Consider the following 23198-nt stretch of genomic DNA (forward strand, 5'->3'; position numbering starts at 1 on the left):
TTACAAAGAGCACGTCCTCCTATAGCTCCTCACACCAGCCTCCTCTGATGTGTAGGCTAATCCGTTATTAAGATTTAAGAACTAAGCTGTGGTATATATGACATGCTTCTTTTCTAACATTGTGCAAATCATAGTGCCAAGACTTGGCCTAACCTGAACAGGCCAAAGTCGTGTCAAGCAGTCAGAAAAAACATGAACACTATTCCAAACATACGTTTGATATCAAACTTTGGTCCATAGCCCATAGCTCCATTGCATTTGGTATAGCTCTCATGTCCTTATTCTGTTGGAAAGTAGGCATTAATGGAGCATCGATAGCTAGTGAAGTGGGGATTTAGGCTATCTCAGCTTTAAATCTGTTATGGTAGCAGTGAATCTGCAGAAGTGCTGAAATGGACTAGAATGGGAGTTTGTCCTTAGATGGCTACGGTCAGTGGATGTTGTGTTTAGACTAGAGTTGCTACAGTCATGTTGTCACACGGACTGTTTGGCTGTTTGCTTTTATCTCTGTTAAAGCAGCTGGTTTTGTGTCCTATGGGGTAAACTCAGACAGTGTTAAATGATGTGTGTTACTAACCAGGTTTCCAAACTTTTTATGCAAGTAAAGTACATAAAAAATGTCATGACAGGCCTGATGGAAAAAGCTAATTTGTCTGTAATCTTTCCAAATGTTGACAAAACAAAATAAGCTAGACAAGGTGGGATCTTTTTGTGTCTGGAAAATTCATTATGTGAGAAATGTTGGTGGAAACATATGCACAAATATTGATATAATAACCATTATATCGAAGTAAACTTGGAGTCATGAGAAGACATGTTGTGTGGTCCTCCCACTATGACTCATCGGGAAAGCATGCAGTTTATTAGGCTACTGTCACGTTCTGACCTTAGTTCTTTTGTTATGTCTTTGTTTTAGTAGGGCGTGAGTTGGGTGGGTTGTCTATGTTTGTTTTTCTATGTTGTGTTTTGTGTTTGGCCTGGTATGGTTCTCAATCAGAGGCAGGTGTCGTTAGTTGTCTCTGATTGAGAATCATACTTAGGCAGCCTTTTCCCACCTGTGTTTGGTGGGTGATTGTTTCCTGTTTTGTTGTTTGTGTCACTATTCAGGACTGTTTCAGTTTTTGTTTTCATTCACTTTGTTATTTTTGTATTTTGTCGTGTTCAGTGACTATTAAAGTATCATGGACACTTACCACGCTGCGTATTGGTCAGATCCTTGCTACTCCTCCTCAGACGAGGAAGAGGAAATCCGTTACAGCTACAGATTAAATAAATGATGATGAACTTTACAGGGTGGTGAAAGTGCAAGGTGATGCTCCTTTCCAATTAATATTGAGGGTTTTATTCTGGTGACATGATCATCGATGCTTGGCTGCCGCTGGACAAATATAAATAATAAATACTTTTGTCCCTAATAATCTCATCATGTACCCTCCTACTTGTTGTTTATTATCTATGCATAGTAACTTTCCCCCTACATACATGTACATATTACCTCAATTACCTCAACTAACCTGTACCCCCGCACATTGACTCAGTACCAGTACCCCTTGTATATAGCCTCGTTGTTTTTATTTTATTGTGTTACTTTTTTTAAAACTATCGTTTATGTAGTAAATATTTGATTACCTCTAATTTTCTTAACTGCATTGTTGGTTAAGGGCTTATAAGTAAGCATTTCACAGTAAGGTCTACTATACCTGTTGTATTCGGCACATTTGACAAATAAATATTGATTACATTAGATTTATAGTCCTACAACCACTGTATCTGTGAGCTGTTGGCTACATGACAATACCAGAGTGGGCACACTCACTATATAAGGCAAACATTTTTCATGGGAAAACCATCATTAGAGATGAAAATGCGTTCTATCCTCAACAAGTTAATTTGATGAAAACATCTCTGATGTGAATATGTGCATATTTTTTTAATGCAGATTTTAGAATATTCACATGAAAATGTGTTAACGATAGTTTCCACATTGTTTGCCTACAAGTGCTAGAGGACTAGTGTCCCACCCAGATTATTACAATTTGAAAATTATATTTTCTTGCATGTTCATGCAAAGTAGATTGTAATCCCATGTATGCATGTACTGTATAAACATCTCCAACAGTTGTCATTTGGAGAATGATGCTGCTTTTTATTTGGGAAGTGACCTGCATCTCACCAGATTGGTAGCATTGCAGGGACGTGCAGTAGTTGAAATAAGAACACAGTGAAGTACACATGTTTTATATAAATACCCTCTGTCTGGCAAATACTGTCCTATCCCTGCAAACTTTCATCCCTGTTCTTGGACCATGAATCATCAACAGAGTACACTGATGTTTCTGCTATTTTTTACTTTGAAAAGCCCACAAATAGAGTCAATTTTGAGGAGTAAAGAGAAAAACGTAACGCTTCAACCGAAAAACTAACTTCCTTCAGTTTGCATTTACGGATCACGCCTTCTGCAGTCACCAAAGCAGACAGAGAACAGAAAAACGAAGTGAATCATTCATTCTACCCTCTCCTCTACTCTGCTTGCCGTCTTGCAGTGAAGTGACATTGACGAATATAAAGTAGTGTGTTTACATTAGACTTTTGACCACAACCAAGAGACAGTTTAGAAGACGTGTTGTACTGGATCTGTGCTGGGACTCTTTCGAGAGGCAAAAATGTCATTGTTGGGTTGAATGCACGATAATAGAAACCATTGTGGTGTTTTCAGTGGAAGTCAAATCAGGTCACTTTTGTTATCAACTGTTTCTCTCCTCAGTCCCTCTTGACTGAACCCTTTGCTGGTTTCTATCCCTGTCTTGATCAGCAACAAACCTGTGATGCCAGGTGAAAACAAATATCTTCTCAATCAATGACATCAACTGACCAAGAAGAAGAGAAAACTAGCAAAAACGGCAGGCATCTTTTAAAACTAACATTTACTTTGAAAACAATAAAGTGAAAACATTTAAATATTGAGAAAGGCTATTGGAATGTGCATATACACTGAGAGTACAAAACATTAGAAACCTGTGCTCTTTCCATGACATAGACTGACCAGGTGAATCCAAGTGAAATCTATGACCCCTTATTGATGTCACCTGTTAAATCCACTTCAATCAGTGTAGATGAAGGGGAGCAGACAGATTAAAGAAGGATTTTTAAACCTTGAGACAATTGAGATATGAATTGTGCATATGTGCCATTCAGAGGGTAAATGGGCAAGACAAAATATTTAAGTGTCTGTGAACGGGATATAGTAGTAGGGGCCAGGCGCACTGGTTTGAGTGGGTCAAGAACATCAACGCTGCTGGGTTTTTCACTCTCAATTGTTTCCCACATGTATCAAGAATGATACACTACCCAAGGACATCCAGACAACTTGTTTGAAGCATCAAATCAAATGAAATCAAATGTTATTGGTCACATACACATATTTAACAGATGTTATTGCGAATGTAGCGAAATGCTTGTGTTCCTAGCTCCAACAGTGCAGTAATATTTAACAAATCACAACAATAAAAATGAATCTAAAAGTAAAATAATGGAATTAATAAATATATAAATATCAGGACGAGCAATGTCGGAGTGTCATTGACAAAATACAGTGGAAATTTACATACAGCTTAGCCAAATACATTTAAACTCAGTTGTTCACAATTCCTGACATTTAATCCTAGTAAAAATGCCCTGTCTTAGGTCAGTAAGGATCACCACTTTATTTTAAGAATGTGAAATGTCAGAATAATAGTAGAGAGAATGATTTATTTCAGCTTTTATTTCTTTCATCACATTCCCAGTGGGTCAGAAGTTTACATACACTCAATTAGTATTTGGTAGCATTGCCTTTAAATTCTTTAACTTGGGTCAAACGTTTTGGGTAGCATTCCACAAGCTTCCCACAATAAGTTGGGTGAATTTTGGCCAATTCCTCCTGACAGAGCTGGTGTAGCTGAGTCAGGTTTGTAGGCCTCCTTGCTCGCACACACTTTTTCAGTTCTGCCCACAAATTTTCTATAGGATTGAGGTCAGGGCTTTGTGATGGCCACTCCAATACCTTGACTTTGTTGTCCTTAAGCCATTTTGCCACAACTTTGGAAGTATGCCTGGGGTCATTGTCGGGGCGGCAGGGTAGCCTAGTGGTTAGAGTGGTGGACTAGTAACCGGAAGGTTGCAAGTTCAAACCCCCGAGCTGACAAGGTACAGTTAACCCACTGTTCCTAGGCCGTCATTGAAAATAAGAATTTGTTCTTAACTGACATGCCTAGTTAAATAAAGGTAAAATAAAATAAAAATTGTCAACTTGGAAAACCCATTTGTGACCAAGCTTCATCTTCCTGACTGATGTCTTGAGATGTTGCTTCAATATATCCACATAATTTTCCTACTTCATGATGCCATCTATTTTGTGAAGTGCACCAGTCCCTCCTGCAGCAAAGCACCCCCACAATATGATGCTGCCACCCCCGTGCTTCACGGTTGGGATGGTGTACTTCGGCTTGCAAGCCTCTACCTTATTCCTCCAAACATAACAATGGTCATTATGTCCAAACAGTTATATATTTTTTTCATCAGACCAGAGAACTACGATCTTTGTCCCCATGTGAAGTTGCAAACCGTATTCTGGCTTTTTTATGGCGGTTTTGGAGCGTGGCTTCTTCCTTGCTGAGTGGACTTTCATGTAATGTCGATATAGGACTCATTTTACTGTGGATATAGATACTTTTGTACCTGTTTCCTCCAGCATCTTCACAAGGTCATTTGCTGTTGTTCTGGGATTGATTTGCACTTTTTGACACCAAAGTACATTCATCTCTAGGAGACAGAACGCGTCTCCTTCCTGAGCGGTATGGCGGCTGCGTGGTACCATGGTGTTTATACTTGTGTACTATTGTTTGTACAGATGAACGTGGTACCTTCAGGAGTTTGGAAATTTCTCCCAAGGATGAACCAGACTTGTGGAGGTCTACAATTTTTTTCTGAGGTCTTGGCTGATTTCCTTTGATTTTCCCATGATGTCAAGCAAAGAGGCACTGAGTTTGAAGGTAGGCCTTGAAATACATCCACAGGTACACCTCAATTGACTCAAATGATGTCAGTTAGCCTATCAGAAGATTCTAAAGCCATGACATCATTTTCTGGAATTTTCCAAGCTGTTTAAAGGGACAGTCTTCGTGTATGTAATCTTCTGACACTACTGGAATTGTGATACAGTGAATTATTAGTGAAAAAATCTGTCTGTAAAAATTACTTGCATCATGCACAAAGTAGATATCCTAACCGACTTGCCAAAACTATAATTTGTTAATAAGACATTTTTGGAGTTGTTTTTTAATGACTCCAACCTAACACGGAACCCAAACTGGCTGCGAGCGAGCACCATCGTGCGCCATCGTGCATAAATCTATTTTGTCCCCCACACCAAACGCGATCCCGACATGCAGGTTAAAATATTAAAACAAAGTCTGAACGAATTATATTATTTTGGGGACAGGTCGAAAAGCATTAAACATTTCCGGCAATTTAGCTAGCTAGCTTGCACTTGCTAGTTTATTTGTCCTTTATGGCTAGCTTGCTGTTGCTAGCTAATTTGTCCTGGGATATAAACATTGAGTTGTTATTTTACCTGAAATGCACAAGGTCCTCTACTCCGCCAGTTAATCCACACATAACACGGTCAACCGAATCGTTTATAGTCATCTCTCCTCCTTCCAGGCCTTTTCTGCTCTTGACTTTATATTGCGATTGGCAACTTTCATAAATTATGTGTATTACCGCCACTGACCTCGTTCGTCTTTCAGTCACCCACATGGGTATAACCAATGAGGAGATGGCACGTGGGTACCTGCTTCTATAAACCAATGAGGAGATGGGAGAGGCAGGACTTGCAGCGTGATTTGCGTCAGAAATAGAACTGACTTCTATTTTAGCCCTTGGCAACGCAGACACTCGTTGGCGTGCACGAGCAGTGTGGGTGCAATAATTGAATCAAATAGATTTCAAAATTTAGTTTGCAACGCTCATGCACGTGACGTGAGTGGTGTAGTCAGCCTGTTAGTGTATGTAAACTTCCGACTTCAACTGTACATATGAAATTATTAAAGCAGAATGTAAACATTATTAATATATATATTTTAAAGTAACTAGTGTTCCATTAATAAAGTGACTAGTGATTCTATGTCTATGTATATAAAGCAGCAACCTGGTGTAATGGCTTTCTTCTGTGGACGAAGGATCGGACCAAAGCGCAGCGTGGTTAGTGTTCAACATGTTTACTAAAGACAATAAACGTGAACACTACAAAATACCAAAACAAAAATTTGAAAAACCGAAACAGTCCTATCTGTTGCATAGACACAAAGACAGAAGACAGGAAACAACCACCCACAAAACCCAACAAAAACAGGCTACCTAAATATGGTTCCCAATCAGAGACAATGACTAACACCTGCCTCTGATTAAGAACCATATCAGGCCAAACATAGAAATGGGAAAACTAGACACACAACATAGAATGCCCACTCAGCTCACGTCCTGACCAACACTAAAACAAAGAAAACACAAAAGAACTATGGTCAGAACGTGACACCTGGAAGGTGCAGGGTTGAGTTACCAGGTGGTAGCCGGCTAATGATGGCTATTTAACAGTCTGACGGCCTTGAGATAGAAGCTGTTTTTCAGTCTCTCAGTCCCAGCTGGATCATAGCGGGGTGAACAGGCCGTGGCTCGGGTGGTTGATGTCCTTCAAGATCTTTTTGGCCTTCGTGTGACATCGGGTGATGTAGGTGTCCTGGAGAGCAGGCAGTCTGCACCCTGTGATGCGTTGGGCAGAACACACCACCCTCTGGAGAGCCCTGCAGTTTCGGGCAGTACAGTTGATTTACCAGGCGGTGATATAGCCCGAAAAGATGCTCTCATCTGTAAAAGTTTGTGAGAGTCTTAGGGGCCAAGCCAAATTTCTGAGGTTGATGAGGTGGTGTTGTGCCTCTTCACTACATTGTCTGTGTTGGTAAACCATTTCAGATCGTCAGTGAAGTTCACAATCAGTTCCTTAGTTTTGTTGACGTTGAGGGAGAGGTTATTTTCCTGGCACCACTCCACAAGAACACTCACCTCCTCCCTGTAGGCTGTCGGGTCATTGGTGGTAATCAGGCCTACTATTGTTGTGTCATCTGCAAACTTCATGATAGAGTTGGAGGCGTGTGTGGCCACACAGTCATGGATGGACAGGGAGTAGAGGAGGGGGCTGAGCATGTTCACTTGTGGAGCCCTTGTGTTGAGGATCAGTTAAGTGGAGGGGTTGTTTCCTACCTTCACCACCTGGGGCGGCCCGTCAGGAAGTCCAGGATCCAGTTGCACAGGGCAGGGTTCGGACCCAGGGCCCCAAGCTTGATGATGAGCTTGGAGGATACTATGGCTGAGCTATAGTCAATGAACAGCATTCTTACATAGGTATTCCTTCTGTCCAGATGGGATAGGGCAGTGTGAGGTGCAATGGTGATTGCATCATCTGTGGATCTATTGGGGCGGAGAGCAAATTGAAGTGAGTCTAGGGTAAGGTAGGTAGAGGTGATATGATCCTTAACTAGCCTCTCAAAGTACTTCATGATTACAGAAGTGAGTGCTCCGGGGTGATAGTCATTTATTTCAGTCACCTTTGCTTTCTTGGGTTCAGGAACAACGGTGGATATCTTGAAGGAAGTGGCGACAGCAAACTGGGATAAGGAAAAATATTGAATATGTCCATAAACCCTCCAGCCAGCTGGTCTGCACATGCTCTCAGGACGCAGCTAGTGATGCCGTCTGGACCGGCAGCCTTGTGAGGGTAAACTTTTTGACGCTACCCATCCCGTTAGCGGGATCATTTTCATCAGCAACCGCTGATTAGCATAGCGCCACAGACAAATAATATTACTAAAAGATATTCATATTCATGAAATCACAAGTGCAATATTGCAAAACACAGTTTAGCCTTTTGTTAAACCACCAGTCGTCTCAGATTTTGAAATTATGCTTTACAGCGAAAGCAATCCAAGCGTTTGTGTATCGATAGCATAACAAAACATTATGTACACTAAGCATTAAGTAGCTAGGTCACGAAAATCTATCATATGAATCATTTACCTTTGATGATCTTCGGATGTTTTCACTCACGAGACTCCCAGTTACTCAACAAATGTTTCTTTTGTTCCATAAAGATTATTTTTATACCCAAAATACCTCTGTTTGTTTGTCGCGTTATGTTCAGAAATCCACAGGAAAGAGCGGTCACCACAATGCAGACGAAAATTCCAAATAATATCCATAATGTCCACAGAAACAATGTCAAAAAATGTTATAATCAATCCTGGTGGTTTTTAAAATATATATTCGAAAATATATAAACCGGGTGTGTAGGTTTTTCAATAACACCGGGAGAAACAATGGCCGCTTTACTCTGTAGCGCAAAACTTACTCTGAGAGCCCCCACCTATCCACTTACACAATGTGATGTTTCACCCTCATTTTTCAAAATAAAAGCCTAAAACTATGTCTAAACACTGTTGACACCTTAGGGAAGCCATAGAAAAAGGACTCTGGTTGATATCCCTTTAAATGGAGGATAGGCATGCATAGGAACAGAGGTTTCAAAATAAGATGCACTTCCTGATTGGATTTTCATCAGTTCTGTTATACTCACAGACAATATTTTTACAGTTTTGGAAACTTTAGAGTGTTTTCTATCCTAATCTGACAATTATATGCATATTCTCGTTTCTGGGGCTGAGAAATAGGCAGTTTCAAATGGCACGTTTTTTAGCCAAAAACGATAATACTTCCCCCTACATGCAAAAGATTAACACGCTTAAATGTCTTACTCACACCGACCATGGGGAACGAGAGCCCACACTCCATGGAAATGGTTTGCATCGATGGCACTGTGTTTACCTCAAAGTGGGCGGAGAAGGTGTTTCGCTTGTCTGGGAGAAAGACATCGGTGTTCACGGTGTAATCCGTGATTGTCTGTAGACCCTGTCACATACATCTCATGTCTGAGCCATTGAATTGTGACTCCACTTTGTCTCTGTACTTATGTTTTACCTGTTTGATTGCCTTACGGAGGGAATAACTATGCTGTTTGTATTCAACCATATTCCCAGTCACCTTGCCATGGTTAAATGTGGTGGTTGAGGGAGAGGTTTGCTACCATCTATCCACGGTTTCCAGTTTGGGTAGGTTTTAATAGTCACAGTGGGAACAACATCCCCTATACACTTCCTAATGAACTCATCTTGATGAGTCATCGTGTCCGTGTATACATCAATGTTATTTTCTGAGGCTACGCGGATCATATCCCAGTCCGCGTGATCAAAACAATCTTGAAGCATGGATTCCAATTGGTCAGACCAGCGTTGAATACTGGTACAATACTGGTACATTGGTACATCCTTTTTGAGTTTCTGCCTATAAGAAGGGAGGAGCAAAATTGAGTCGTTATCTGATTTGCTGAAAGGAGGGCTGGGGAGGGCCTTGTAGGCATCCCATAAGAGAGAATAGCAGTGATCTAGTGCTTTCCCAGTGCGAGTACTACAGTCAATGTGTTGATAGAACTTCGGTAGCATTTTCCTCAAATTTGCTTTGTTTAAATCCCCAGCTACAGTAAATGCGGCCTCAGGATATGTGGTTTCCAGTTTTCATAAAGTCCAGTGTAGTTCCTTGAGGGCCGTAGTTGTATCGGCTAGAGGGGGAATATACACGGCTGTGAATATAACTGGAGAGAACTATCTTGGGAGGTGATAAGGTCGGCATCTGATTGTGAGGTATTGTAGGTCGGGCGAACAAAATTACTTAAGTTTTTGTATGTTATCACAATCACACCATGAGTTGGTTAATAATGAAACATACACAAGTACTTTATTCCTGTCTGCGTGATTTACTGAGAACCCAGCTGGCTGTATGGACAGAGACAGTATATCCGGTGAGAGCCATGATTCTGTGAAACAGAGTATGTTACAGTTTCTGATGTCACTCTGGAAGGAGATCCTTGCCCTGAGCTCCTCTACTTTATTGTCGCTGAACATTAGCGAGTAATATACTTCCTGAGTCAGACTAGAAGTCCTCTCCGAATACCTCTTCTCCACTGGCGGCGTCTTGGAGCATTCTCTGGGATAAGTTCAATTGCCCTGGGGGTTCAAACAAAGGATCAAATTTGGGAAAGTCATTTTCCCGGTCGTAATTCTGGTGAGTTACCCCCGCTCGGATATCCAAAAGTTCTTTCCACCTGTATGTAATAACACAAAAACGTTCTGGGCTTATAATGTTTGAAATAATAGACAAAAAAACAAAATACAGCTTAGGAGCTAGCGCAGAGTTGCCATGTCTGTCGGCGTCATCTTACTAGCATTGGAGTCAACACGGGCCAGCATCCCTGTGGAATGCTTTCGACACCTTGTAGTCTATGCCCTGAAGAATTGAGGCTGTTCTGAGGGGAAAAGGGGATGCGTCCCAATATTAGGTGTTCCTAATGTTTTGTACACTCAGTGTATAATACCTAAATAAAGTCACATTTTTTGTAGTGAATCAAAACTGGCCCTGGATGCGTGCTCCTCCCTGGGCGGTGTCGAGATTACCTGGGATTCATAATGAGTGTGGAGTGGGACATCTGTCACTGCCCTCTTTATGGCCTGCTATCTTCTCAGAGGAGGAGGTATTAGACTGGTATTAGGTGGGAGATTGATTTAGCTGCCGCACATCGCAGGAGATTGGCCTTAAAGGGATACTTTGGGATTTTGGCAATGAGGCCCGTTATAGACTTATCGAGTCAGATAAACTTGTGAATTAAAATTGCATGTCTCTGCGTGCAGTTTGAAGGTAGTTGCTACCTAGCGCTAGCACAACTTCCAGTTAGCATTAGGATGCTAGAGACTTTAAAAAAAACTATCCACAAGTTCATCTGACTCTGGGGAAGTAGATACAGTGCCTCATTGCCAAAATCCTGAAGTATCCCTTTAATGCATAAAGAAAGTCAGAGACAGTTCAAAGTATTGTATCCATTTGATTATTTTTCACTAAATGTAGTGGTGTACAACAGTAACCATTTTTGGGCCCGATATCTTTAAAAGAAGTCTAACTATGGAAAGAGCAGATGTTCTTAATGTTTTGTATACTCAGTGTATGAAGTACCTTCAGAAAGTATTCCCACCCTTTGACCTTTTAGTGCTACAGCCTGAATTTAAAATGCACTAAATGTTGCTTTTGTGTCACTGGCCTACACACAATACCCCATAAAGTCAAAGTGGAATTACGCTTTTAGAATTAACAAATTCATTAAAAAAGTAAAGCTAAAATGTGTTGCATTAACAAGTATTTTTCCCCTTTGTTATGGCAGGTCTAAAGTTCAGGATAAAAAACAATTTGCTTAACAAGTCACATAACAAGTTGCATGGACTTACTGTGTGTGCAATAATAGTGTTTAACATTAGTTTTGAATGACTACCTCATCTCTGTACCACACGCATGCAATTATCTGTAAGGTCCCCCAGTCGACCAGGGACGTTTTCCAATGCCTCACAAAGACCTATTGGTGGATGGGTTAAAATAAAAAATAATTAAAAAAGACACTGAATATGCCTTTGAGCATGGTGAAGTCATTCCTTACACTTTGGATGCTGTATTAATACACACAGTCACTACAAATATACAGACATCCTTCCTTCCTAACTAAATAAAATATATTGGTCACATACACATACACTAATTTACCAAAAGTATGTCCACACCTGCTCGTCTATGTCACGGTCGTCGTATGAAGCGGACCAAAGCGCAGCGTTCATGATATAAATACAGTAAAGGTGCTTAGGAGCTAGCGCAGAGTTGCCATGTCTGTTGGCGTTCATGATGATTTTTTAAATTAAAGAAAGCACTGAACACTGAATAAAAACTATGCAAAACAATAAAGGAATAATGACCATGAAGCTATAATGAGAACTGTGCTGACACAAGCAACTAACATAGACAATCACCCACAAACAAACAGTGAAACCAAGGCTACCTAAGTATGATTCTCAATCAGAGACAACTAATGACACCTGCCTCTGATTGAGAACCATACTAGGCCGAAACATAGAAATCCCAAATCATAGAAAAACAAACATAGACTGCCCACCCCAACTCACGCCCTGACCATACTAAATAATGACAAAACAAAGGAAATAAAGGTCAGAACGGGACAGTCTAACATCTCATTAAAAAAAACATGGGCATTAACATGGAGTTGCCCCCCCCCCCCTTGCTGCTATAATAGCTTCCACTCTTCTGGGAGGCTTTCCACTGAAATTTTGAACATTGCTGCGGGGACTACAATTCAGCAACAAGAGCATTAGTGAGGTCGGGCACTATTGTTGGGCAATTAGGCCTGGCTCATAGTCGGCGTTCCAATTCATCCCAAAGGTGTTTGATGGGGTTGAGGTCAGGGCTCTCTGCAGGCCAGTCAAGTTCTTCCACACCGATCTTGGCAAACCATTTCTTTATGATCCTCACGTTGTTCATGGAGACATTGTCATGCTGAAACAGTGAAGTGCCTTCCCCAAACTGTTGCCACAAAGTTGGAAGCACAGAATCGTCTAGAATGTCATTGTATGCTGTAGAGTTAAGATTTCCATTCACTGGAACTAAGGGGCCTTGCCCAAACCATGAAAAACAGCCCCAGACCATTATTACTCCACCAAACTTTACACTCTGCATTCGGGCAGGAAGCGTTCTCTCTCCTGGAATCCGCCAAACCCAGATTCACCCGTCAGACTTCCAGATGGTGAAGCGTGATTCATCACTCCAGAGGACGCAGTTCCGCTGCTCCAGAGTCAGCTGGCGGTGAGCATTGCACATGCTGATCTTAGGCTTGTGTGCAGCTGCTCGGCTATGGAAACCCATTTCATGAAGCTCCCGACAAACAGTTATTGTGCTGACGTTGCTTCCAGAGGCAGTTTGGAACTCTGTAGTGAGTGTTGCAACAGAGCACAGATGATTTTTATGCGCTATGCGCTTCAGCACTCGGCAGTCCTGTTCTGTGAGCTTGTCTGGCCTACCAATTCACAGCTGAGCCGTTTCCACTTCACAATAACAGCACTTACAGTTGACCGGGGCAGCTCTAGCAGGGCAGAAATTTGACCAACTGAACTTGTTGGAAAGGTGGCATCCTATGACGGTGCCACGTTGAAAGTCACTGAGTTCTTCAGTAAGGCCATTCTACTGCCAATGTTTCCCTATGGAGATTGCATGGCTGTGTGCTCGATTTTACACACCCATCAGCAACGGGTGTCACTGAAATAGCCGAATCCACTAATTTGATGGGGTGTCCACATACTTTTGTATATACAGTGCATTCGGGAAGGTATTCACACCTCTTTTTAAACATTACAGTCTTATTCTAAAACGGATTAAGTAGTTTTTTTCCTCATCAGTCGAAACACAATACTTCATACTTTATGAAAAAAGAAATACCTAATTTACCTAAGTATTCAAAAAATACTGTTTTATATCTTTATGTTTGAAGCCTGAAATGTGGCAAAAGGTCGCAAAGTTCAAGGGGGCCGAATACTTTCGCAAGGCACTGTAAAACTGTATTTTTTTGTGAAGAATCAACCTCAAGTGGGACACAATCATGAAGTGGAACGACATTTATTGGATATTTCAAACTTTTTTAACAAATCAAAAACTGAAAAATTGGGCGTGCAAGATTATTCAGCCCCTTTACTTTCAGTGCAGCAAACTCTCTCCAGAAGTTCAGTGAGGATCTCTGAATGATCCAATGTTGACCTAAATGACTAATGATGATAAATACAATCCACCTGTGTGTAATCAAGTCTCCGTATAAATGCACCTGCACTGTGATAGTCTCAGAGGTCCGTTAAAAGCGCAGAGAGCATCATGAAGAACAAGGAACACACCAGGCAGGTCTGAGATAATGTTGTGAAGAAGTTTAAAGCCGGATTTGGATACAAAAAGATTTCCCAAGCTTTAAACATCCCAAGGAGCACTGTGCAAGCGATAATATTGAAATGGAAGGAGTATCAGACCACTGCAAATCTACCAAGACCTGGCCGTTCCTCTAAACTTTCAGCTCATACAAGGAGAAGACTGATCAGAGATGCAGCCAAGGGGCCCATGATCACTCTGGATGAACTGCAGAGATCTACAGCTGAGGTGGGAGACTCTGTCCATAGGACAACAATCAGTCGTATATTGCACAAATCAGGCCTTTATGGAAGAGTGGCAAGAAGAAAGCCATTTCTTAAAGATATCCATAAAAAGTGTTGTTTAAAGTTTGCCACAAGCCACCTGGGAGACACACCAAACATGTGGAAGAAGGTGCTCTGGTCAGATGAAACCAAAATTGAACTTTTTGGCAACAATGCAAAACGTTATGTTTGGCGTAAAAGCAACACAGCCCATCACCCTGAACACACCATCCCCACTGTCAAACATGGTGGTGGCAGCATCATGGTTTGGGCCTGCTTTTCTTCAGCAGGGACAGGGAAGATGGTTAAAATTGATGGGAAGATGGATGGAGCCAAATACAGGACCATTCTGGAAGAAAACCTGATGGAGTCTGCAAAAGACCTGAGACTGGGACGGAGATTTGTCTTCCAACAAGACAATGATCCAAAACATAAAGCAAAATCTACAATGGAATGGTTCAAAAATAAACATATCCAGGTGTTAGAATGGCCAAGTCAAAGTCCAGACCTGAATCCAATCGAGAATCTGTGGAAAGAACTGAAAACTGCTGTTCACAAATGCTCTCCATGCAACCTCACTGAGCTCGAGCTGTTTTGCAAGGAGGAATGGGAAAAATGTTCAGTCTCTCGATGTGTAAAACTGATAGAGACATACCCCAAGCGACTTACAGCTGTAATCGCAGCAAAAGGTGGCGCTACAAAGTATTAACTTAAGGGGGCTGAATAATTTTGCACGCCCAATTTTTCAGTTTTTGAATTGTTAAAAAAGTTTGAAATATCCAATAAATGTCGTTCCACTTCATGATTGTGTCCCACTTGTTGTTGATTCTTCACAAAAAAGACAGTTTTATATCTTTATGTTTGAAGCCTGAAATGTGGCAAAAGGTCGCAAAGTTCAAGGGGGCCAAATACTTTCGCAAGGCACTGTATATATATATATATATATATATATTAAATGTGTAAAACAGTACATAAACATTATTAAAGTGACCAGTGTTCCATTATTAAAGTGACCTTTGTTCCATGTCTATGTGCAAAGGGCAGCAGCCTCTAAGGTGCAGGGTTGAGTAACTGGGTAGTAGCCGACTAGTGGCAGTGACTAAGTTCAGGGCAGGGTACTGGGTGGAGGCCGGCTAGTGATGGCTATTTAATAACAGTCTGACGGCCTTGAGATAGAAGCTTTTTCATTCTCTCAGTCCCAGCATTGATGCACCTGTACTGACCTTGTCTTCTGGATGATAACGTAGTTATTAACAGGCTCATGCTTGGGTGGCTGAGGTCCTTTATGATTTTCTTGGCCTTCTTGTGACACTGGGTGCTGTAGATGTCCTGAAGGGCAGCCATTGGAAAGAAGAGGACAGAAACCGCTGAAGGATTTCACGATAAGGCCAACGGTGACTTTAAAACAGTTACAGAGTTTAACAGTTGTGATAGGAGAAAACTGAGGATTGATCAACACCATTGTAGTTACTCCACAATACTAACCTAAATGAGTGAAAAGAAGGAAGCCTGTCGAGAATAAAAATATTCCAAAACATTGATCGTGTTTGCAATAGTAAAACGGCCGTTTTTTGTCCTGAATACAAAGAGCTTTTTGTCCTGAATACAAAGAGCTTTTTGTCCTGAATACAAAGAGCTATGTTTGGAGCAAGTACAACACTTCCCTGAGTACCGCTCTTCATATTTTCAAGCATGGTGGTAGCTGTGTCATGTTATGGGTATGCTTGTCATTGGCAAGGACTAGGGTTTTATTTTTGATTAAAAAGAGCTAAGCATGGGCAAAATCCTAGAGGAAAACCTGGTTCAGTCTACGTTCCAGCAGACACTGCGAGCCCAATTAATATTTCAGCAAGACAATAACCTAAAACACAAGACCAAATATACACTGGACTTGTTTACCAAGAAGACACTGAGTGGCCTAATTACAGTTTTGACTTAAATCTGCATGAAAATCTATGGCAAGACTTTAAAATGGCTGTCTAACAATGATCAACAACAAATTTAAAAAAGAATAATGTGCAAATATTGTATAATCCACGTTTGCAAAGCTCTTAGACACCCAGAAACACTCGCAGCTGTAATCACCGCCTTAAGGTGATTGACTCGGGTGTAAATACTCATGTAAATTAGTTATTTAATTTTCAATACATTTGCAACCATTTCTAAATACATCAAATCAAATCAAATCAAATCACATTTATTTATATAGCCCTTCGTACATCAGCTGATATCTCAAAGTGCTGTACAGAAACCCAGCCTAAAACCCCAAACAGCAAGCAATGCAGGTGGAGAAGCACGGTGGCTAGGAAAAACTCCCTAGAAAGGCCAATACCTAGGAAGAAACCTAGAGAGGAACCAGGCTATGTGGGGTGGCCAGTCCTCTTCTGGCTGTGCCGGGTGGAGATTATAACAGAACATGGTCAAGATGTTCAATGTTCATAAATGACCAGCATGGTCGAATAATAATAAGGCAGAACAGTTGAAACTAGAGCAGCAGCATAGTCAGGTGGAAGTTGAAACTGGAGCAGCAGCATGGCCAGGTAGACTGGGGACAGCAAGGAGTCATCATGTCAGGTAGTCCTGGGGCATGGTCCTAGGGCTCAGGTCAGTTGAAACTGGAACAGCAGCATGGCCAGGTGGACTGGGGACAGCAAGGAGTCATCATGTCAGGTAGTCCTGGGGCATGGTCCTAGGGCTCAGGTCCTCCGAGAGAGAGAAAGAAAGAGAGAAGGAGAGAATTAGAGAACGCACACTTAGATTCACACAGGACACCGAATAGGACAGGAGAAGTACTCCAGATATAACAAACTGACCCCAGCCCCCCGACACATAAACTACTGCAGCATAAATACTGGAGGCTGAGACAGGAGGGGTCAGGAGACACTGTGGCCCCATCCGAGGACACCCCCGGACAGGGCCAAACAGGAAGGATATAACCCCACCCACTTTGCCAAAGCACAGCCCCCACACCACTAGAGGGATATCTTCAACCACCAACTTACCATCCTGAGACAAGGCTGAGTATAGCCCACAAAGATCTCCGCCACGGCACAACCCAAGGGGGGGGGGGGGCGCCAACCCAGACAGGATGACCACAACAGTGAATCAACCCACTCACATGTTTTCACTTTGTCATTATGGGCTATTGTGTGTAGATGGGTGTAATCCATTTTGGATTCAGGCTGTAACACAACAAAATGTGGAATAAGTCAAGGGGTATGAATACTTTCAGAAGGCACTGTACTTTGTCGTGACGATATAGAAGATAGATGTGTTCTAGACAAGTATGCCCATACCATCTATTGGCAGATTTGGGGATCTGGAGAGGTAATTGTTTTAAAAGCGTGTGGCGAGTTCCTACATGATTTCCTGATTTCACAGTTGGACCACAAGTTAAATCATGGTGAAATTGTTTATTTTACCCACTGATAGAAAATAGGCTTTCACCAAATCGATAGACTGAAGAGTACAGTTTGGACAGTACAACAGAAATTACGCTCCAGGTTATGTGCATTTGTTCATTGTGAGTGAGTTTATTGTGGCCAGACATGGGCCTATAGTTTTGCCCGAAGGAGCACAAGGAAGAAAGCAGATGTGCACATTATGTCGGTCTGCTGCATGAGTTTGGTCAAGTGTTTTCTTGTTATTGTAGCCCTGAGCAGTATGAACACAACAATGTATGTTAGCACTGTCACTTCTCTATTCTCTCTAGCGAATTTGTTCATGCAGCTGTATGCTGTCTGATTTACAATGTGTGTTTGTGCTTGTGTGTGTGTGTGTGTGTGTGTGTGTGTGTGTGTGTGTGTGTGTTTCACCAAATTGACATGATTTTCATGATTTTTTTTCCCTTTAAGTTCACCCACATATACACCTGTATATGTACACACACACACACACACACACACACACACACACACACACACACACACACACACACACACACACACACACACACACACACACACACACACACACACACACACACACACACACACACACACAAACACACACACACACACACACACATACACACGCACACACACACACACAATGAGGATGCCATGGCCTCCACCGCCCTTGCATGTCAAGCTCTGATCAGAGGCACTGAAGTCGATTAGAGTCTGAGTAATCTAATTAGGCTGCATTAACATAGATGGAGGTTGATATCATGATTGACAGAGGAACGGGAGGATGAGGTCTTATCTTTGTAATGGCATTTGCCTCAGTACACAAAAGGCTGATGCATATAGAACACATTTCCATCAAGATGTACTGTATGCGATACAAGTGCTGTTTTCTGTCTGCCCACAATACTTTATTTATCAAGGTGTTATGACAGCAAATGTTTTCTAAATGATGCTGCAGATATTTTCACCACAAGTGTATTAAATCATAAGCAAAGGTTATTAAATGTGTTTGTGCATACTGTGATATAATGCAGATTTATGCATAATGCCTGTCATACTCCAATAGGTCTGCAGAGATATCTTATACTTGGTTTGAGAAACAGCTTATGGGAACTCATGTAAAAACATCTCGCTACCTTCTGGTCAATTCTTTTTTGCCAAAAAATCAAGATAAGGTAGCCTATTAATATTTTTTTGTGTGATGAAACTGAGCCTCATAGCAGATTCACTGCAAGACCTTGAATTCTCTCTCCGAGATGGAGTATATTTATTCCAGATTTGTATTCAGAAGTGATGCTTGAGAAAACATGTCCAGAAATCTGACCCATAATTCCCCATTAATCCTCTTTTCTGCCCCCTGTCCATGGCCAGGATAGTGTAGCTGTGCTCTGGAAGGCAGCCCTAGGTGTAGCACTGGGACTTTGAAGTCAGTGTCAGCCATCTTAGCCTGGGCCCTCACCCTGAGCTATTGCATGGCTGCCTTTCATCCAGGATTCATTTTGTGGTGGTATGAGAGAAATGCCACTGAAAACTTTTTTTTTTAAAGGCAGCACCAAAGTTGACGTTGTGTTATTCTCCGTACATTTGCCTTGGGGAATGACTTGAGTAAACCTGTCCATTGTCCTTGAGGCCTCATTTCTAGTCCATTACATTTACTCTCATTCTCTGGTTTCAAGATGAAAACAGAAGTGTTTTTTTCACAAAGGGAAATCGTGAAACCAATAACTTATTTTCCCTGTTTCACAATAGGCTAGGTAAACTCGAGACGGGGAGAGAAATAAAGAGAGAGAGAAAACACCACACTTTTGCTTCAAAATGAGTTGGGGATCAGGAGAAAATACAATGTCTGAAATATGAATCCTGAAGAGTACATTTTGGAAAGTACAACAGAAATGTTACGTGCATTTGTTCATTGTGAGTGAAGTTATTGTGGCCAGACATGGGCCTATAGTTCTGACCAAAAGAGCACAAGGAAGAAAGCAGATGTGCACAGTATGTCGGTCTGCTGCATGAATTTGGTCAAGTGTTTTATTGTTATTGTAATTTCCCTTTGTGGCCCTGAGCAGTATGAACACAACAACATACAACTTATTAGGTACACCCATCTAGTACCTGGTCGGACCCCCTTTGCCTCCAGAACAGCCTGAATTATTCGGGGCATAGACACTTTGCTCAATTGGTATCATGGGACCTAAAGTGTGCCAGGAAAACATTCCCCACATCACTACACTGCTGCCACCAGCCTGTACCATTCAGGATGGGTCCATGGACTCATGCTGCTTACACCATCAGCATGATGCAACAGGAAACTCTGGAGACGCTTCTTCTTGTTTTTAGCTGATAGGAGTGGAACCCTGCGTGGTCGTCTGCTGCAATAGCCTCTTCGAGACGAGTTGTGCGGTTTGAGATGTCTTTCTGTGCACCACTGTTGACCTGAGACATTACTTGTCTGTTTGTGGCTCGCCTGTTAACTTGCACAATTCTTGCCATTCTCCTTTGACCTCTCTCATCAACGAGCTGTTTTCTCCCACAGGACTGCCTATGGCTGGATGTTTGTCACACCATTCTCGGTAAACCCTAGACACTGTCGTGTGTGAAAAGCCCAGGAGGCCGGACATTTCTGAGATACTGGATCTGTCATGCCTGGCACTGATGATCATACCACGCTCAAAGTCGCTTAGGTCACTCGTTTTGCAGGTTCTAACATTCAATCGAACAGTAACTGAATGTCTTGCTGCCTGTCTGCCTGCTTTATTTAGCAAGCCACGGTCACTGTCTGTAGGAGCGATCCATTTTCTTGAACAGGTTGGTGTACCTAATAGGCTGACTAGTATGTTAGCACTGTCAGTTCTCTATCCTCTCTAGCGAATTTGTGAATGCAGCTATATGCTGTCTGATATACAATGCATATGTGTGTGTGCGTGTGTGCATGTGTGTGATCGTACATGTGTGCATGCGTGTGGAGACTCCACCTCTGTGGACTGTCTGCTCTGAACACTGATGAGGGTCCTGAATAAGTAATTAATCCTCTAGAGGTGCAATGAGAGAAGAATGGGAAAAACCACAAACCCACACACAGAGAAGATTGCCACTATTCCCACTGTGCAGAGTGAGACACTCTTTGCAAATGGCACGGTTCACCTCTCTTTAAAAATCCAGTTTGACATTTGGCATGGCTGCAGCTACAGCTGTTGGCTTGTTAATTCTCTGTGGAGATCCCGGCTTCCCTCCCCCTTTAATTTGCCTGTTCTGCACAACATCTCTGGAGAGGCTTCCCTCCACATTTCTCTGGGGGATGCACACCCGCCACTAACTTCACTGGCTGTAACCTATAAACAGAGAAAATCTGTGTATTGAAACTGAAGCATTGGTAGGTATACAACAGAAATTCAAACACCTGTTAAAACATGTTACATTTTTTGGCTTATAACAAAAGGAAGCAAAGCTGTTTGATGCTGATCGCTGAAAGCTTTTCACATTTACTGCCACTGAAATAGCTTGAACATGCCAGAGTGGAGAATGAACTGACAAACCTGTCCAATATCCTTTAGAGAAGGGAGGCACTACTGTCACTTTTCCAGGAAGGCCTTTTGGACCTAAACGTCAATGTTGTGAGCAAAAATTTTATAAAATAATCAGTTAATCAGTTCAACTTAGTTACAGTTGCACCTGCCTCTGATGTTCCTGTGTTGTTTGGCTGTACTTTCAACTGTTTGTCTCTGCTTCTCTTTCAGACATCCGTGGACTGCAGACATTCCTGGACCAGGCGTCTCGGCAGGGTCTGGACGTGTCTCTGCAGAGGGTGGACCGCAATGTGAGCAGGGTGTTCACCAACCTGTTCAGCACCATGCGGACTGAGGAGCTCAACCGCTACCGGGACACGCTGCGGCGGGCCGTGCTTCTCATGAGCCCCAGAGGAGCACAGGTGTTCATCCACCAGGTGAGGGGTGTGGTCACCAGCATGGTACCCTCTGTTCTGTTTGGGATTAGCTGAAAGGTCAAATGGTGATGTTATTTCGATATGGGGAAATCTCAAATGACCCTGCAGAGGGAGTTGAAATGTGGAGATGAAATGAGATGTACGGTATCACAGGCCAACTGGACAGTGAAACAGGTGAATGCCCTACATATCCCAAAAATAATTTCAACTGGTTATCATCCTGAAAATTAAGCATACGCACTGTATATTAATAAATTACAACACAGATAGTGAATACACCATGGCTTTAAAGTTTTGACACCCGTTTGATCTCCCCCCTGTGAATTCCACAGCATCTGTTTTCCTCACTACTAGGTGTAGGCAGATTGTGCGTGATTTGATCTCCATTTCAATTAATTAGAGGCTTTTGGGGGTAATAAAAAAAAGAAAGTTGCCGTCTTGTAGCTCATGACTGTTTTGACAGGTGAGCTGCTTCCTGCCGCGAGACATGATCCACAACTCAAAGTCTTGGTGGATATGTGCATACCTGCATGCTCAAGTGCATGTTATATATTTTCCTACTCTTTAATCAGTAAGCCCCTTTTCTGTTGTTCCCGCAACCGCAATCACTCTCATAGATTAATAACACACATCCTTCATTTACCTAGCACTCCAGAGGCCAAATTATAATATGATCATGTATAAACCAGCAAGGGACCAAATATGTTAATGATATAGAAAGTCATTAAAGGCCCAGTGCAGTCAAAATCTTCCACACTATGAGGTTGGAATAATACTGTGAAATTGTGAAAATGATGATAATGCCCTTTTAGTGTAAGAGCTGTTTGAAAAGAACGCCTGAAATTTCAACCAGTTTTGGCGGGACGGAGCTTTGTCCTGCCTGGTGACATCACCAGATGTTAAATTTGTTAATAGACCAATGAGAACGTGAGTTCCAAACCTCTAGGCCAATAACAGATAGCTTTCAGTTTTCCCCTCCCCACTCAGACCAATCCCAGAGAGTCCTAGCAAAATGATGTCTGTAATTACATTAAAGTAGCTAATATGAAAATATACTGTTACCGCATGGTAATGCAATTGGATGAACAACACCATAACCATGGCTACGTGGTTTGAAATGGCAATGTTGTCATGGTGATTCCACTCTAAAGAGGGTTGCCAGCTGACATACAACACCTCCTGGTGGCCATGTTGGAAGACCACCACATCAATTCTTCCAATGACAACAGCTGAGTGGCTACCCTAAGCTGCATGATAACAGTGCCTAAAACGAGTCTATTCACTAGTTGGTCAATTTCTGTGCAGTATTTGACTGCTCTAACAAGGCAAGAAAGACAATGGGGGAAAAGTGTTTTTTCAGATTACCCGCAATCATGAAACACCAAGGAGATAACTCAAGAACTCTCAGAAAAGCGAAGAAACCTTTTTGCCTGTCAAGACCTGAACCCAGACAGCTGTCAGTACAGGTTCTGCTCTGATCATTTCATCACTGGTGAGTCTAATAAATTACGAGTTTAGTTTAGCTGTTAGCTGTTATGCTAACCAGGTGTTAACAACAAGACTCAAGTTAGCCAACATGAGCTAACTAGCTAAATAGCTTGTAGTCTAGCTATTAGCATGCGTCTCTCTCATAGGCGACACGTGAGTTGC

The 23198-nt window shown here is 42.0% G+C and overlaps 1 protein-coding gene across 1 annotated transcript in view; it reads left to right on the forward strand.

Moving 5' to 3' along the window:
* Positions 1–23198, forward strand: part of LOC109888803 (glutamate receptor ionotropic, delta-1) — a 339173-nt gene that overhangs the window by 216296 nt on the left and 99679 nt on the right. The window contains exon 4 of the mRNA XM_031823618.1: positions 21343–21548. Within this exon, the coding sequence (XP_031679478.1) occupies positions 21343–21548 (206 nt within the window). The remainder of the gene's footprint in view (positions 1–21342; positions 21549–23198) is intronic.

Source organism: Oncorhynchus kisutch, linkage group LG4 (assembly GCF_002021735.2).
Source record: "Oncorhynchus kisutch isolate 150728-3 linkage group LG4, Okis_V2, whole genome shotgun sequence".
NCBI lineage: Eukaryota > Metazoa > Chordata > Actinopteri > Salmoniformes > Salmonidae > Oncorhynchus > Oncorhynchus kisutch.